Source organism: Amphiura filiformis, chromosome 19 (assembly GCF_039555335.1).
Source record: "Amphiura filiformis chromosome 19, Afil_fr2py, whole genome shotgun sequence".
Taxonomy (NCBI): Eukaryota; Metazoa; Echinodermata; class Ophiuroidea; order Amphilepidida; family Amphiuridae; genus Amphiura; species Amphiura filiformis.
In genome coordinates, this window is record NC_092646.1 from 52,091,400 (window position 1) to 52,107,789 (window position 16,390).

Here is a 16,390-nt window from a genome sequence, read left to right on the forward strand (position 1 = left end):
ATACATACTATATTGCTTCATCAAATAGAAAACAACATGCATCCACTTAACGCTGCTCATTTAGCTTCATGAGCAACACTGTGTAAATAATATTAGATAATTTAATAGCATATGATATATCTTGCTTGTTGTCCTGACAAAAGCCAAGCATGATTTATCTTTATCAAATTGACATATAATTTGTTATTGAAAATAAGTCATGCATCTTTACCAAAGAGAACATTGGTAACATGTCTCCAAAATATATATTTTACGTATCAAACAACTGAACAGAATTGCTTCGATTGAACATATCTGCTTAACTAAAGATTACTTGCTATATCATAATCATTTTTCTTGTGCAAATTTGGTTAAACAATACTGGCTTAGTTCAATGTTTATTCATTCACCCTAAATTTGTTGTGTGTTTTTAAGACAGTTTCTTATGTGTAAAACACACTGAAGACCTCAGAAACAGAATATTCTGAGAACATTATTTTTCATAATTGACAACAGTTAATATGAAATTAAAACAATAAATCATGTCAAACTTAGTTCAAAATCATTAAGACTAGTTGTCAACTAGTGACTTAGCGCTGCCCCAGATCAACTCTAAGTTTTGGCAAAATTTTAGAATGTTGCTAACTCTAACTGGGTTTTATGAATAAGAATTAGCAATCAGCTAGGCTTAGCAGCTTGCTAAAGTCAATTTTAGCTGTCAACTAGGCCTAGCGTGGTTTTATGAATATCAGCCCTGGTCTTTGTTTGCTTTTGCTAAATCCTTTTCAAGTGGTGGGTTATTTGTATAGGTATGCATAACCAACAATTAACAATGAGATAACCTTCTTAAACCTCGTTGACTTGGGGATGATTTGAAATGACCGCCAATTATGACTGTTTGATATTTATTGCCAGCAATGTGGAAAAAGAGACACACATAGAAACGGAAACAGCTATAATTTTGTTGTAGGAGCAAAGTTTAACTAACCATAACTCCGCTTCTGGATATCGTTTGAAGTCAAATGATATACCATTTTTAAGTTTATGATGTTTATTTTTAAACACGAAATAAAACAAAATTGACCAGTGGAGGAATTTACGGCTCATTCGCCGTGCACGGTCACATATCTCTAATTTGTGCTAGTAACATACAACATATCCCCTGGCGCTTTGCTATTTCATTGAATTAGTAAAACCATAATAAATAATAGAATATGTATACGGCAGCAATTGTATTTATATACATGTATGACTGACGAATATACATACCAAAAAATTACACGCGTGGCACATGGTGACGAGTTGAACTATTTTACAGACTTACACTCATGGTTAACTATTGCAGATTTACACCCGCTAAGTTGATACATGTCATTCTTACGGACCTGTACTCAAGTTAAAAGCATGGTCTCTGTAATTACTAACACTTGTAGTGTTTTACTACTATTTACATCTTTGATCAACATGGTATTCGCGTCACATAATGTTGATTTTGATCTGACCATCCTGCATACCAACGACATCCACGTTCGATATGAAGAAATAGATGCATATGGCGGACCGTGTACTGAGGATCTTGCAAATGCAGGTGCTTGTTTTGGAGGGTATGCACGAAGAGTGACGAAAGTTAAAGAGATCAGAAATCTGGAAGATAATGTGCTGCTCCTGGATGCAGGAGACAGATTCTTGGGAAACCCAGCATGGTTTGATGCTCATGATGGACTGGCGACTGCTCATTTTATGAATCGCATTGGATACAATGCTTCGGTATGTATAGAATTTTAAAAAAAAATCATATCCGCTCGTCGTGGAACTTCGGAGCATTATACCTTGACGTTATACATAGGACAAGTCACATAATATCCAGTGATAACAAAATAAGTACAAACATTCCCACATAATATCGCTATGACGTCATAATGTGAGGGCGCCCATGCAGTTTTGGGAAATTCTGGTCATGTAGCAAAGTATAGGCAAAATTGTTTTTCGGCTAAAAAGTCTACAAACAATTTTCACCGCGTTTTCTCATCAATATCAAAGGAAATGACTATTTCAACCTAACTGATGAGCAAAAAGTCAGAAGCACTTGGACTATTTTGACTAGAGTAAAATGAAACTCACTGATTTTACTGAAGAAAGAAACCAATGGTGGGCCTCATCCACCCCTTCTCCTCTATCGTCACCTTTGACGTCTGGTCCTACCCCCGGTTATGGTTATGGGGTAAAATCTACGATTAGCTTAGGTCGTTTAGGCGTAAACATGTGCGTTTTTGTTTTGTTTTGTTAAACAATCGTAGGGGACAATGGTAAATTTACAAATTTGGCCAAATAGTGAAATTTAACTTTTATTGCTAGTTAGTACACAATGAATAATTAGGAATGACATGTGTTTCATTTGGAATAAGTTGATAATGTTTTAAATCCAAAAAAAAATAGTGCTGCATTTTTCTGGAATAGGGAGTACTCATTCCACTAAGTCCACACTAATACACTATACACAAATACATTAAGTCCACAACAGTACACTAAGTCTACTGACAAATCAATGAACAGTGAACCCTAACCATAGTTCTATTCATTAAATCAGACGCCATGGCAACCATTGAAAGAAAAATACCGATATTTTGTTATTCAATCAACCAGTTCTTACCAGTATACATGTAGTCTGCCTTAGTATACATGATAATAAGGGCTTCTCCATTCAAAAGCGCGTACAAACACCATTTTTACGGGGCGTGACAAAAAATTTCACCTTTTTACGTCACCCTGTATTAATCAAGGACGGAATTTTCGTTTAAGGTTTAATTTTGGATAACTTTATAGATTCAGTTTTTTATTAAAAATGTTGAAAAGCTATTTCTACACCAACACTAAAGTTTTTCGGTTTATATAAGTAGGAAAATAAGACTCATAACAATGTGTATTGATATATAATGCGCAATGCTTATGCTAGTTGTGCGTTGCGTAGTGCGTGACTGGCGCACGCCTATGTCAATTTACGCGAGCGTGAGTTGGGACTTAATTGACGCGCGCAGTAACAAAAGCCGAATAATTTCCGCCGTATATAAGCCGAACAAACTTTAGCATTAAACCTTGTTCCGTTTGCATTATTATTTGAACGTGTCCCTTACGTTCTCCTACAACTTTTTATAGAGCGTTGTATCAACAACAACAAAATCCCAAAATATGTACCACTGCCCCTCCCCCTTTGGCCTGTCAAAAATTCTTTGCCCCCTATAATTCACCATTCCGGTGTACACACAATTATGATAAGGATAATGAACTGAGTGCAATGCATTTGTCAAGATAATCGCACGCGCCGTGGAGTTATTGCATTTAGCTCGAGGGCCGATAGGCTCGAGAGCTAAATGCAATAACTCCATGGCAAGTGCGATTATCTTGACGAATGCATTTGCACGAATACATTATGCGTCATATACTTTGAGTGTATTAAAACAATAGGCAATATTAATTGCTGCATTCATTATATTAGTTTTAATATTAGGGAAAATATCTTAAATTTTAAAAACACCGTTAGGCCACTGACCAGGTAGCATTTAACTCAGGTACATTTAACTGGTCAAGAAAATCAATCACTCTATAAGTTAGCTATCAATGGTATCGATTGCGCCATACGTCATACTTTAGTAACTTATTCACGCATGGTTTGTAACCAATTGACTTTATAATGTGATCATTTTATTGTGGTTCCGAACACAGAGAGCATGAACCAGTTGACCGGGAAACGATCGATTTTGACGTCCCACTATAGTACGACGGGAAATGGAGATGAGAGAATACACTTACAATTTCAACGGGACTGTATAGTTCTGTAATTTGAACTTTAAAATCTACCTATTATATTAAAACACACGACAGTGTAATTTTACATTTGTACCAGTATTATAAAGCATGATCATGATATTATGCGCTAGTGTGTGTTTCCCGGGCGTGTTTATGTTATTTTATATATAGGCCTACATGTATTTCATTTGTAAAATGCTGAATATTTTGTAATGGTGTCATCTTGTATATAGCCCCCCCCCTGTTTTTAGCCCTTTTTAATTAATAGAAGCTCGATTATTCTCATTTGATTTGTTTGGGTTCATTAATCATAATCTATGGCAATGATATTTGCAAAATAGAACATAGTTCATAACCTATTATTTACATCTTGCGCATGAAAAAATACCATAACCTGTAACCTATAATTATTTTAACACCACAGAATGTATATTCGTACTTTTTTGATGGTATATATATCAAACAGACAAGTTATATGTAATGTGACAGTAGTATTTCTAGTATTTGAGCGTGCACGTATTATCTAGAATCTATTGTTTAGCGTGCGGGTTTTAGATAATGCATTGTTTAGCGTGCAGGTTTAAATAATTTGGGCTATTAAGGTAGTTCGCGAATATAATGCACGGGAGAAGAATACATAACGATGAATAGAAACGGGCACTAGAAGTATATTGCGTGATATGCATGACGAGGTCAGGTGCAAAGACCGATAACGATTCTTTCAACCTTTTTTTAGTTTTTACGGATTACCGCACAACAAGCGAACCGTGACATGTTGAAACTTATATCACAATACGTCAATTTTAACGTTAACAGCATGGAAGTACTCTATCGCAGACAATTATCAGAATACAAAATGTAGTATAACTATTTGGGGGTCAAAATCGCTGAAGAACTTGCTTCAGAAATTCTTTTTTGGCGCCAAAAAAATTGGACTTTATCTGCATCATCCATATCAAAAGGATGCACTAGTCGTCTGCTTCTAATGTCTCTATTTACTAGGAATGAATGCCAGACTTATCTCTAGAGGTGCTCATGGCAAGTGGTTTAGGAATGTTCTAGTTGTATTCCTAAACCATGTAACTCGGATATGAGTGAGTTCCACTTTTTTAATAATATTCGGCCGAATAAATTTAGTTTTTAAGCCCCCGAGGTCCGAGGATTGATCGTAAAGTAGAGTAGAGTGGAGTAGAGTAGAGTAGAGTAGAGTAGAGTAGAGTAGAGTATAGTAGAGTAGGGTAGAGTAGAGTAGAGTAGAGTAGAGTAGAGTAGAGTAGAGTAGAGTAGAGTAGAGTAGAGTATAGTAGGGTAGAGCATTTTAGAGTAGAGTAGAGTAGAGTGAGGGAGTAGAGGAGAGTAGAGTAGACTAGAGTAGAGTATAGACGAGTAGAGTAGAGAGAGAGAGGAGAGTAGAGTAGAGTAGAGTAGAGTGGAGTAGAATAGAGTCGAGTAGAGTAGAGGGGAGAGCAGTAGAGTAGAGTAGAGTAGAGTGGAGTAGAGGAGAGTAGAGTAGACTAGAGTAGAGTATAGACGAGTAGAGTATAGACGAGTAGAGTATAGACGAGTAGAGTAGAGTAGAGTAGAGTAGCGTAGAGTAGCGTAGAGTAGCGTAGAGTAGAGTAGAGTAGAGTAGAGTAGAGTAGAGTAGAGTAGGGTAGAGTAGAGTAGAGTAGAGTGGAGTGGAGTGGAGTGGAGTAGAGTAGAGTACAGTATGGTGTGGTCCCATGATTAAACCAAGTCATTTGGTAAGCACTGGGAGGAAAGGTATTTTAAAATGCCTTCTTTTTATTTATTTCGTTATTTGCAGCATGAAGGGTAGCCTAGATCAGTTAAAAAAGCATTGCTTTCCATTTTGGCCTTTCAATAATAGTCTTTTGTGTACAAAGTGAAGGGGCTTTTTACGCTCTGGGGGGCCTATGAAATTGATCTACTCCAGTAAAGATTTGGGGGTTTAGTGGTTACAGAAAAGTGCACCCGGTATAAAGTTAACTCACGGGTGACTAAATATGGGAACTACATGTTTCCAATCTATTAGTCCAATTTTACGAGACTAAGATTTATACGATTTTGAGTACAATTTTAATGGTATTTTGCTTTTAACTGTTGTATAAAACTTTTTAGAATGTGTAACCTGGTCATCTCAGAAAGGCAAAAATCAACAACATCAATGCCTTTAGAAAGTGGAACCTGATGGAGCTGGAATGTATATTATGAATGTTGATAACATGTAATACTGTTAGTTGTGTGTATTTTTTTCCGTAGGTTTTAGGGGCATACGACTTTATCAAAGGTATCACTGGTGTTTTGCCATTTCTTAATAACATCACTTTCCCAGTTGTTTTGAGTAACATCGACAGCAGTCAAGAATCTCGGATTGATAATTTATACGTCACTGATCACGTGCTTGAATTTACCAATGGGGAGAAAGTTGGCATTGTGGGATACTTATGGGAATTAACGGCAAACTATAAGCCTGTTGGTAAGAACAAAATAATAATTATAAGCATTTTTTATATCATATGAATAAAATTGTCGGGGGGGGGTGCAAAAAACAACAGAACATATTTAGAGTTTGAATACATTGATGAGTTGATTCAGCGATAGTAGAGAGTTTGCGAAATGCGGTTCAAAAGCACACACTTCAACGTCTATAGGATTATAGAGGATTATATATTCAAAACTACTCTGTCGTGAAATCCTGAACGCGAAATGTACATGGAGCTGTAAATTATGAACAAAAAACGTCATTTTAAGAACAATATTTTGTATATTTCCTCATGCAGAAAAACAATTACAAGTCATATATTATCTATTGTGGGTAAATAAAAACACCTCAGACATTTTCGAAAAATTATTTATTGAATTAGGATAATTTTTTATTCCGAACGTCCAGCTTGGTATATACGTTTGTGTTTGGTAATGACGAAAAAATCAGCTTGCAAAGTTGTCGTGGAATATTCAAAATTCATTGCGCAAACACTCCATTCATTTTGAGTGATTTGTTGTTCATAACTGAGTGTTAAACACCTAGGGTGTTTATAAAAGTGCAACAAAAACATAAAAGTTGGATTTAGTAGTCCATGACGAAATATTATTATCATTATTTTATATTACAGGAGGTATCGTTATCGAGTCTGTCATTGATAATGTCCAAGCTGCCGTGGATAGCCTCATCTCCTCGGGTGTCAATAAGATCATAGCCATAGGACATAATTATGAACACAGTATCTCAGTTGCCAGTATGGTGCGTGGGGTTGATGTTGTAGTGTCTGGTACCAATGATACCTTCTTTTACACAGGTAATCTACTTGGTCGTATTAAAAGATATGTCTACATCGTCATTACATTTCAGACCAACTTAAGCCACCTTAATAAAACATGTGTCTCAAAAAGCTAGTCAGAAATTGAAACCTCGCGCGGAATGCTGTTTTTATTGATTTATTGTATGCAAAAAGTATGCAATATGTGTTGGAATTATAGAAGAATAAAATTAAAGCCATATTATAACATTTGCTGAGGAAGACGCCCTCACTGAATTTTTAAAATTCCTCTTTTTACACGATTAAATTGTACTTTATTAAACCAATATACCCTGCAAAAATCAAGACTCTAGGTGCTGTAGTTTTGTCAAAATCCGAGATTTTGAATAAAACGCCGGAATCCGCGCTTTATTATTACGATGGAATTATTAGTCGAACGCATACACGATGTTCATAACACACAGTACGTACGGCGCGCGGGACGGTGATATACACAACAAAGGGTCGTACCACAACATGACCGAAGGAGTGGTACGTATTGGCGACATGTGCGCTGGTAGTAAATTCCAATTGTCTTTGTTTTGCCGTAGTTGTTCGGCTCCAAATTAAATGGGAATATATCTGACAGTAAAAGCTAACATTTTATGGCAAAGAAATGCTAATCTATTTTGTTTGAAAATGTTATAATATGGCTTTAAGTCTTCTCTGTGTTGTCTTCTATTATTTTAGTCTTCAAAATTTGCGCAAAAATGACGCGGCAGCAGAGAGGCAACGGCGTTTAGTAAGGTGATAGTAATGTAAGCTAAATTGCAATTTGATTTTTAGCCCTGATCCTGATTTTGCTTTCCATTAGTATGTAGGGGTGCCATCAATGCAAATTATGTTTTGGATAACGTTCATCTATCTCCTTGGATTTAACTTTTACTAAGTTTTTGGCAGCAATAGCTCTATAATGTTTCCTTTTCATTTCATGGGTATAAATTATTTCAATCTATTTTGCTCGAAAATTGACTGATTGTTCCTTTCAGCAAATAGGCCTACAAACAGTATAGGAATAAAACTGAAACAAACAAGTAAACAAACTAACGAAGTAAAACATATTTTTATGACCTTGTTTATAGCTCAAAAGAATAACTTTTGTTCAGTCACCGCGACTAATAACAGCACTATTCACCGATTTGAAGTAAATGGGTAGAAAGAGACCTTTTTTTTTTAAAGGACGCACTTTTTGTGTAGAGTTTAGAAGGCCGGAGGATTCACTTTATAATAATTTTAAAAATCATTTAAAGACGTTTTGAGGTATCAAAACGTTTAATATATCTTAAACTGCCGCATATGATCAGTTTAAGATCATTTATAAACTGACTATAATTACACGGTAGTTTAGTTGGGAGACCAGCTTGCATAGCTATTTGTTAAATAAAATGATAAAGGAGAAAAAAACTTCTGCATTCCAAAAAGGTTGTGATAGTTGCCAAGCATTTCAAAAGTTTATTCATTAAAAATCCTTTTAAGATAGATTCTTAACATTATTGTTTCCATCTTAATCTAGGAGAACCACCATCTAATGAGAATCCAGGCGGACCATATCCTATTGTTGTAAATCCAGACCACTCCCCCAATACATCTGTGTTAGTGGTTTCGGGATACAGGTAACACATTGCTTATTTGTACAAATGAATTTGGTGCGTGGTCAATGGGTGAATTATCGCTGTAAACCGGCAACAACGAATGATACATTTTCGTATTGCACTATTGCTTCGTAAAGTGTGGGATTTACACGATGATTATTCACCGAGTAAACCAGACTTCTGTTTTAAAATACCTGAAATATGATTTAGCTGTTTTGAGTTATGACGTCTCTGTTTATCATGCCGTTCACCGCTTGTGAATTTTGTTTATTGGCCACCATGATTGTAATATATCACGCAATTTTGTTTTCCTTTTGTCGCTAGATACGGTAAATATTTAGGATATCTGAACGTTGGTTTTAATGATGAGGGTGAGATACGGACTTTTGATGGCAATCCAATTCTGCTGGACGACTCCATTTCTCAAGGCAAGAATAACAGGATTATTAATTTCCTTTCTAATTGCATTTCCTTGAAATAATCGTGCTCAAACATCAGATATATTAATAATTATAATGAATTAATTTTATTTGTTAATGATTATTATTTTTAAAATATAAAATAAATAAAATAAGAAAATCAAAATAGTTTAGAAGTAGGATTTTGACAAATTCCCTACGTCAACCGTCAAAAAAGTTTTAGATTTGTGTTAAACAGTCGCATTTTAAAATTTCAACTTTCCTTATCTCACACTGTTAAAATGCGTCCATCTTCTTATAATAGACTCCAGGGTGATTTAAAATGAACTGTACCCAACTTCAAAATTAAAATAAAATACTTACCGACGTTTAAATAAATTGTGTTTGTAAGCTGTAACAGGATAGTATGTTTCCTATTATTGGTGACAAAATCGTGTCTTCACCTTTAATGGTTTTGAAGAAAAGTACATTCTTAGAAAACACACCAAAAATGATGTTGCACACGGATGACATACAGCATTTTGCTCACTCAACTGCCCTCAAACTCTTTCAGTTCAACATAAATTGCGCGTATTTATTTAAAAATGAAAATAAGATGAATTGATAAATAAATACAATTAAAATTAAATACTTACCGACATTTAAATTATTTTATATTGCAAGATATAATAGGGTAGTAGGCTATGTTTCATATTATTGGTGAAAAAATCAGGTCTCAATTACAGGTGTATGGATATTGCACCAGCACCATTTATATTTGAATTCAAATTCCCCTCTACAATTTCAATTCAACGGATCCTTTGTTCTACATGTATTATTTAACATGTAATCTTTGCAAACCTGACATTGTAATTGAATATCGATATTATTGATATAATAATGCGAAATACCAATTTGTCTTGGTTTTGCTATACATGTATGTAGTCATGGTAGTTGGATTTTGTTACTGCGGTAGAGAAGACAGATAAACTTACTTCCGTTTGTTGTTCTACAAATGGGACGATAACTCGAAAATGCGATATCTTCTGACTAAAACCACTTATTATCAAAATTCAAAATGTCTACTACAGAACACTTATCACTGCTTTCTATGATAGTTTTTTGATATGTACAATCTCCGCAAATATACTTTAAAAAATTGGGTGAAGTTGGGTACAGTTCAATTTAAATCACCCTGTACTTAAAATCTAGGAAAACACGAATATGAGACCTACTCCCATGAAATGAGCATGGAAGTTTCGAGTATTCAGGCTGTTGCGTTGATGTTCTTTGTTTGAAGACACCTGTATTGGCAGTGGTGTATCCTTATACGAACGGGGGCATAATATGCCGTACTCAGTATTCAATTGTGTCCCTATTCACAAAGGTCATGCCACTGCCAACACATGTGCCTCCCAACAAAGAATATTAACTCAACAGTTGGAACGTCTCGATTTCCCAATTTTCCCAATTTGCGACTTTACGGTCACCCCCCCAAAAAAAAATAACGCAGATATGCGTCTTCTTCACAGACCCTGATGCTCTAGCTGAAGTTCAAGAATGGAAACCACCTGTAGAAGAGCTCGAAAATGAAGTAGTCGGCGATAGTTGTGTTCAATTGTATGGTCTTATTGACGTCTGTGACATTGCAGAGTGTAATCTTGCAAACTTATTAACTGATGCAATGGTTTGGGAATGGAATAGAAACTCAACTGGTGATGGTGATGCCTGGGCAGATGTTACAATGGGCATGACCAATATTGGTAGTCTCTACGGTGAACAAGGCGCAGGTAAGGGCATGGTTATACGTGGGTATACCTGGTATACCTATTCATTCAGGATTGACTTAAGGGGGTACTACACCCCTAGCCAATTTTTGCCAATTTTTGCCTTTTTAACAAAAATTATAGAACATTGGTGACAAGTAAGATACGTATATTATAGGGGCAAGGACTACAACTACTGTACTAAAAATTCAGCAACTCAATGCAAGTAGTTATTGATTTATTGATCAAATATTGGTTTCCCTCATTTTTGACTGTAACTTCACAACTGTTGTCTGTGCTGAAATAAAATGTCCAGTGCAGTAGTTGTAGTCCTTGCCCCTATAATATACATATCTTACTTGTCACCAATGCGCTATAATTTGTGAGAAAAATGCACAAATAGACACAAAATTAGGCAGGGGTGTAGTACCCCCTTAATATTTCATTCTACCATAAATTTAGTTCGTGTGAGTTAAAACCACACGTGAGAAATGTGCAAAATGAAGTAAAACATTTAAGAAACCAAGCGTTGTCTAGGCTTCAGTTATGTACAGAACTCAACCAACACCCGATTAAGATAAAATGTGACCTGCCCCCGCTAGATGAGCATATAGTCTAAACCTGGGAGCTGCTTCGAGATGTCCCAACTGTTGAGTTGATGTTCTTTGTTTGCAGACACCTGTATTGGCAGTGACATGTCCTTTGTGAATCGTGACATACAGAGTGCATAGAGTACAGCATACTATAACCATATTTACAAAGTACATATCACTGGCAATACCATGAATACAGGGATCTTCAAACAGAGAACAGCAGTCTCAAAACATCCAACTTCATTATTTCATATTTATTTATTATTGTCTTCTGTAGGACCAATAACTTTTGGTGACATCAGAAATTGGCTAATCTATGGTGATACATTTCATCTCGTGGATTTGAAGGGTAAACACGTCGTGGATACTCTGGAACATTCGGCTTCAGTTTATGAATCAGAAGGATACGGTTGGATCTTCTTGCACGTCTCAGGTAGGAAAACATGTATGGATGCCCGAAAGCCCCCGGTGGACCTCGAATGGGCTGGCTACTTTGTTTGTTTAAACGGTTGCTCCGTGCCGAAATACACTTGCGATATGATGGTACCAAGCTTAAACAAAAATAAATGGTCATGCCAGGCTAAAAGACTAAAAACCCAATATGCATGTTATGGACTCATATTGACTCATATGTGAAGAAAGAAAGAAAGTAAAAAAATAAGTTGAAGTATAGAGAAAGTAAGGTCACTCCCAACAAATCGTGTGAATAATTTGTGACCTGCTACAAGCCAATTATATGTAGTTCACGAATGGTCCATTGTACATTGAACAATCATAAAGGACGATCAGGCATACTTCTGGCTTGAACAGTTGCATCTGTAACAAAGAACACGCATTTCCAAACTACCAATTTGCGACTTTACGCTCATTTCGCGGTAGCAGATCACATTTACTGCAACTTTTGGTTCAAGAGAGAGGATATTCTGCGGTCCGGTTATTGTTATACTAACTATTCATCATGTTCTTGATTTATTGTTTAAAGGAATGAGGATTGTGTTCGACATGACCAAACCAGTGGGTAACCGAGTGCAGGATGTCCAGGTCTTGTGTCGTCAGTGTGACATACCACAATATGAGCCCCTGGAAAACAAAAAATATTACAGGATGGTTATGAGTAGCTATATCCTAGGAGGAGGTGATGGACAGGACATATTGAGAGACAACGCTATAATTAAACAACGAGGTAAACATACCACAAAAATGACACTAAGATAGAATTTGTGACACGATCTGGTCCATGGAGCCAAAGGCGGCTAGTTTGAAATTGAGATAAAGGCAAAAATATGAAGTACAAAAAATAGAATACATACACATCACAAAACCTCATAACTTCAGAATCAAATATGCTAGACCTTTGACGTTTTCAGTATATGATAGCCTAATGTTACTGAAAGATAATAATTATAGTAACTCAATTTTCAAAAATGTCTCCTTTGGTCCCCTGGAGGAGGTGATGGACAGGACATATTGAGAGACAACGCGATAATCAGACAAGGAGGTAAGCATACCACAAATTTAAGTGATACTAAGAGTCATCCTACAAGATGGGTTGCAACCCACACAGGAATTTCTATATTAAAATCACATACTATAATTCATATACTAGCTATCAATCGCCTCAATAGCGATACCAAAATGTACAAATACTCTCCATACAATGCTGATATGATGTCAAATGTAAGTGCGCCCTCTCATTCGAAATTAATGTGAATAAAAGAAAGACTATTAACCCAAATACCTAGTTTATTGTCCATATTTTCATAAATACAAAAATCAAAATTATGCGTATTCACCCCCTCCCCTCCTCATCGTTAATAATATACAAAAATAAACTGTTATACAATTATTATTTTATCCTTTTTTTTTTCTTCTTCCAATCTTCCCTTATTTCCATTCCTTTCTTTACCCTTCATTATTTCTTGGTTCTATTTTTTTCTCTCCTTCTTTTCAGGTGGTCGACTGGCTACGGAAGTAGTCAGAGATTACCTAAGAGCCAACGGTCCTGTCACCACTGGCCTGGAGGGTCGCATAGTTGTTTATGATTCAGAAAATCAGCCACCGTGTCCATTGCCAACACGCCCAAAAAAAAAAAAAGGAAGCTTGTTGACAATTAAATTCGTAATGCACCGCTGTTCTGCGCGGACTACAGTTAGCTATTCTGCTATTCCTATTTAATTTACTAATTGAATGTCTCTCTACGTCGTGTATATATTTCTCATAGTTTCATGACTAAATTAGGGGTTGATTCATTCATATACTTTCATGATATACATTTCCAGAGTGCATTAATGTGAAATTTAGTCTGCACCAAATGGTAATGCGATAGACTCTTTTCGTGCTCATTCACCTGTATAGAAACGGGCTTATAACACGTCATAGTGAAGTTTTGTCCACGGCAAATTCACCGTGACCTTTTCAGCCATAAACCCGCTTCGTGAAGATTAAACCGAAACATGCAGTACTAAACCATTATAGTAATCGATTGTCCAATGCACATTTCTTACCACGTGATAATATTAATCCAATGAGCGACCGAATTGTCCGCTACGGTCGACTAATCCAATCGATAATTTATCGACAGTGAGCAAGCCTTTTAACATTTACGAGCCGCTGGCGCTGAAATTGAATATCGCCCAAAAGTTATCATTTAATGCAATACTGCCAAACATGTAAAACATGCGGTGAATATAACTTCATAAGAGTTAAAAGCGAACTATTATAAGGTAATCAGTGGGATCTTAACATTTTAAACGTATATAATAAGGTAACCATTACAAGGGATAATAGTTAATTTTATTATACAGATTTGACATTAAGTATGGAATAGCACATTTTCTATCAAACAATTATTTTACACCATCACCTCACTTAACATTTAGCCCATGCAGTTTATGCAAACTCCTTCCAGACCAGTCGTGGAATTTTGCGAAAAATAATATTCCATACTTAATGTCGATCATGTATGCTGTCTATAAAACAATACTCACTGTGGACGTTTCAAAGCTTTGCAGAGCCCATATTCTACTTTGTTGCTGAGATCTTCATTTTGCTGCTAAAGCTTGCTTAGCACCAATGTTGCCGGTTCTTTTCCCCAGGAAATGGTCAAAAACATAACTGAGATCGTATTGCCCCTCGTCTCTGTTTATGATATTGTCTTGCTTCCTAACATAAACCGCCTCCTTTATTTAACATTTATGCATGCTTCTTTGCTTCTTCTCAGTCTACACTATGATCAATACCCGGCACATGACCAGTGATATCCGATTTATTGACAACATATTGTGATACCTTTCTAACTAAGACGAAGCGCACTACCATCAGATAACGTCCTTTGACGATATGGACAAAATATACAGACTTACGGTTTTGTCAATTGAAACTTGTTATTCGATTTGAGAAATAAACCTCCCAGCAAGCACAAAAATGTTTTCTTTCCTTTCTTTTTTTTTCTTTTTTTTCCAAAACGTTTTAATAACATTTAAATGTCGGGTTATATTTTTTAAACGTTATTGCAAATATCTTGGGCAAAACTTTTGCAAAATATTTTGTCAACCCCAAATATGGTCACGTGATTTAACCCGACAGTTAAAAGTTGTCTGAAAACCTGTTCTAACCTTTTGCGAATAATGTCGAAAACGTTTTAGTTTTTACTACATACCTAACCCTGAGTCAGATTATAATCGGTGCTAACGCGTATGTATAAGCTTATAGTAATATCTTTTAAGATGTTTGAAATTTAAAAACATTTTTAAACCATTAAAATTGTTTTAAAATGTTTTTAAATTTCAAATGTCCAACGAGATCTTTAAACACATTTTTTTTTAAATCCGTATAATAAACTGCAATGCTTGCAACTGATATATCGAAATATTTATAGGCTTTTTGTGTATTTTGTATGTCCAGAAATTTAACGCGTATACACTTTTGTTAACTCAAACACAATTAAATGGCTTGCTCACCCTTGATCCTTTTGCGCAACTCTGTGAAAGACATGACAATTTTAACTCGTCTATTTTCTGACACTGTGCTCTTTCCTGTCAAAATAAACATCTACCAAAAAGTAATTACCCCTTTATTATGAGATTATAACACAAAATCTATGGATCTATGGAGTTTTGTTTGGTAAAAAGAGGGCCAAAGTTTAAAAAATCTTTCCTGTGTAGCTTTGCACCATATTCTAAACTTGGTCCCATTTATCACACTATTAACCGCGAAATGTGGATATCGAAATAGTTTGCCCGCAGGGCTTCAAAGAACGACGAACCGTGAAATATGGATATCCAACTAGTTTGCCCCGCAGGGCTACAAAGAACCACTAACCGCGAAATATGGATATCAAACTAGCTTGCCCCTCAGAGCTTCAAAGAACCACCAACCGCGAAATATGGATATCCAACTAGTTTGCCTCGCATGGCTACAAAGAACCACTAACCACGCAATATGGATATCCTACTCAAAAAAGCATCAATATCTATCAAAAACGTTTCACAACGTAAAACAAGGGCCAAAGTGTAAAAAATCTTTCCTGTGTGGCTTTTCACCTTTTTTAAACTTCTTTATACTTGTTGGTTTTCTTGGTGTTATTTCGTAGAGTAAATGAATTAATGTTCGTGCGTGATTGACGTTTTTCGGTATAGACGTTATAGTGTATTTTGATTTAAGAAACAAAAATGGAAAAAAAAATCTTCATCGTCATATTGGATTCTGCGCCTTATGTAGAGATGTAGGGCCTATATGCAGCAGGTTGACAGACAGTCGATTTGCTAAGTATAATACTCCACTACTCTTTATGAACACGCAATATAATAAAACATAAACCTTCTATTGTTTTTGATAATACATAGCCAACGTCATATTGCACCACTTTCTAACAGTCTTAAAACTATAAGTGCAAATTGTTGCATGTAAAAATTATGACCCGTTCTTCATGTTTTTACGACTTTACTAAATGGGACCAAG

General features: G+C 35.7%; 1 protein-coding gene across 1 annotated transcript; it reads left to right on the forward strand.

Moving 5' to 3' along the window:
* The first annotated feature begins 1,197 nt into the window (after positions 1-1,197).
* On the forward strand, positions 1,198-15,957 carry LOC140141455 (snake venom 5'-nucleotidase-like). Its single transcript, XM_072163317.1, has 9 exons — positions 1,198-1,746; positions 6,046-6,262; positions 6,900-7,082; positions 8,596-8,695; positions 8,999-9,102; positions 10,605-10,862; positions 11,709-11,864; positions 12,414-12,614; positions 13,383-15,957. Exons 1-9 carry the CDS (start codon positions 1,348-1,350, stop codon positions 13,604-13,606), a joined length of 1,842 nt encoding a protein of 613 aa, XP_072019418.1. The 5' UTR covers positions 1,198-1,347; the 3' UTR covers positions 13,607-15,957.
* The last annotated feature ends 433 nt before the right edge of the window (positions 15,958-16,390 follow it).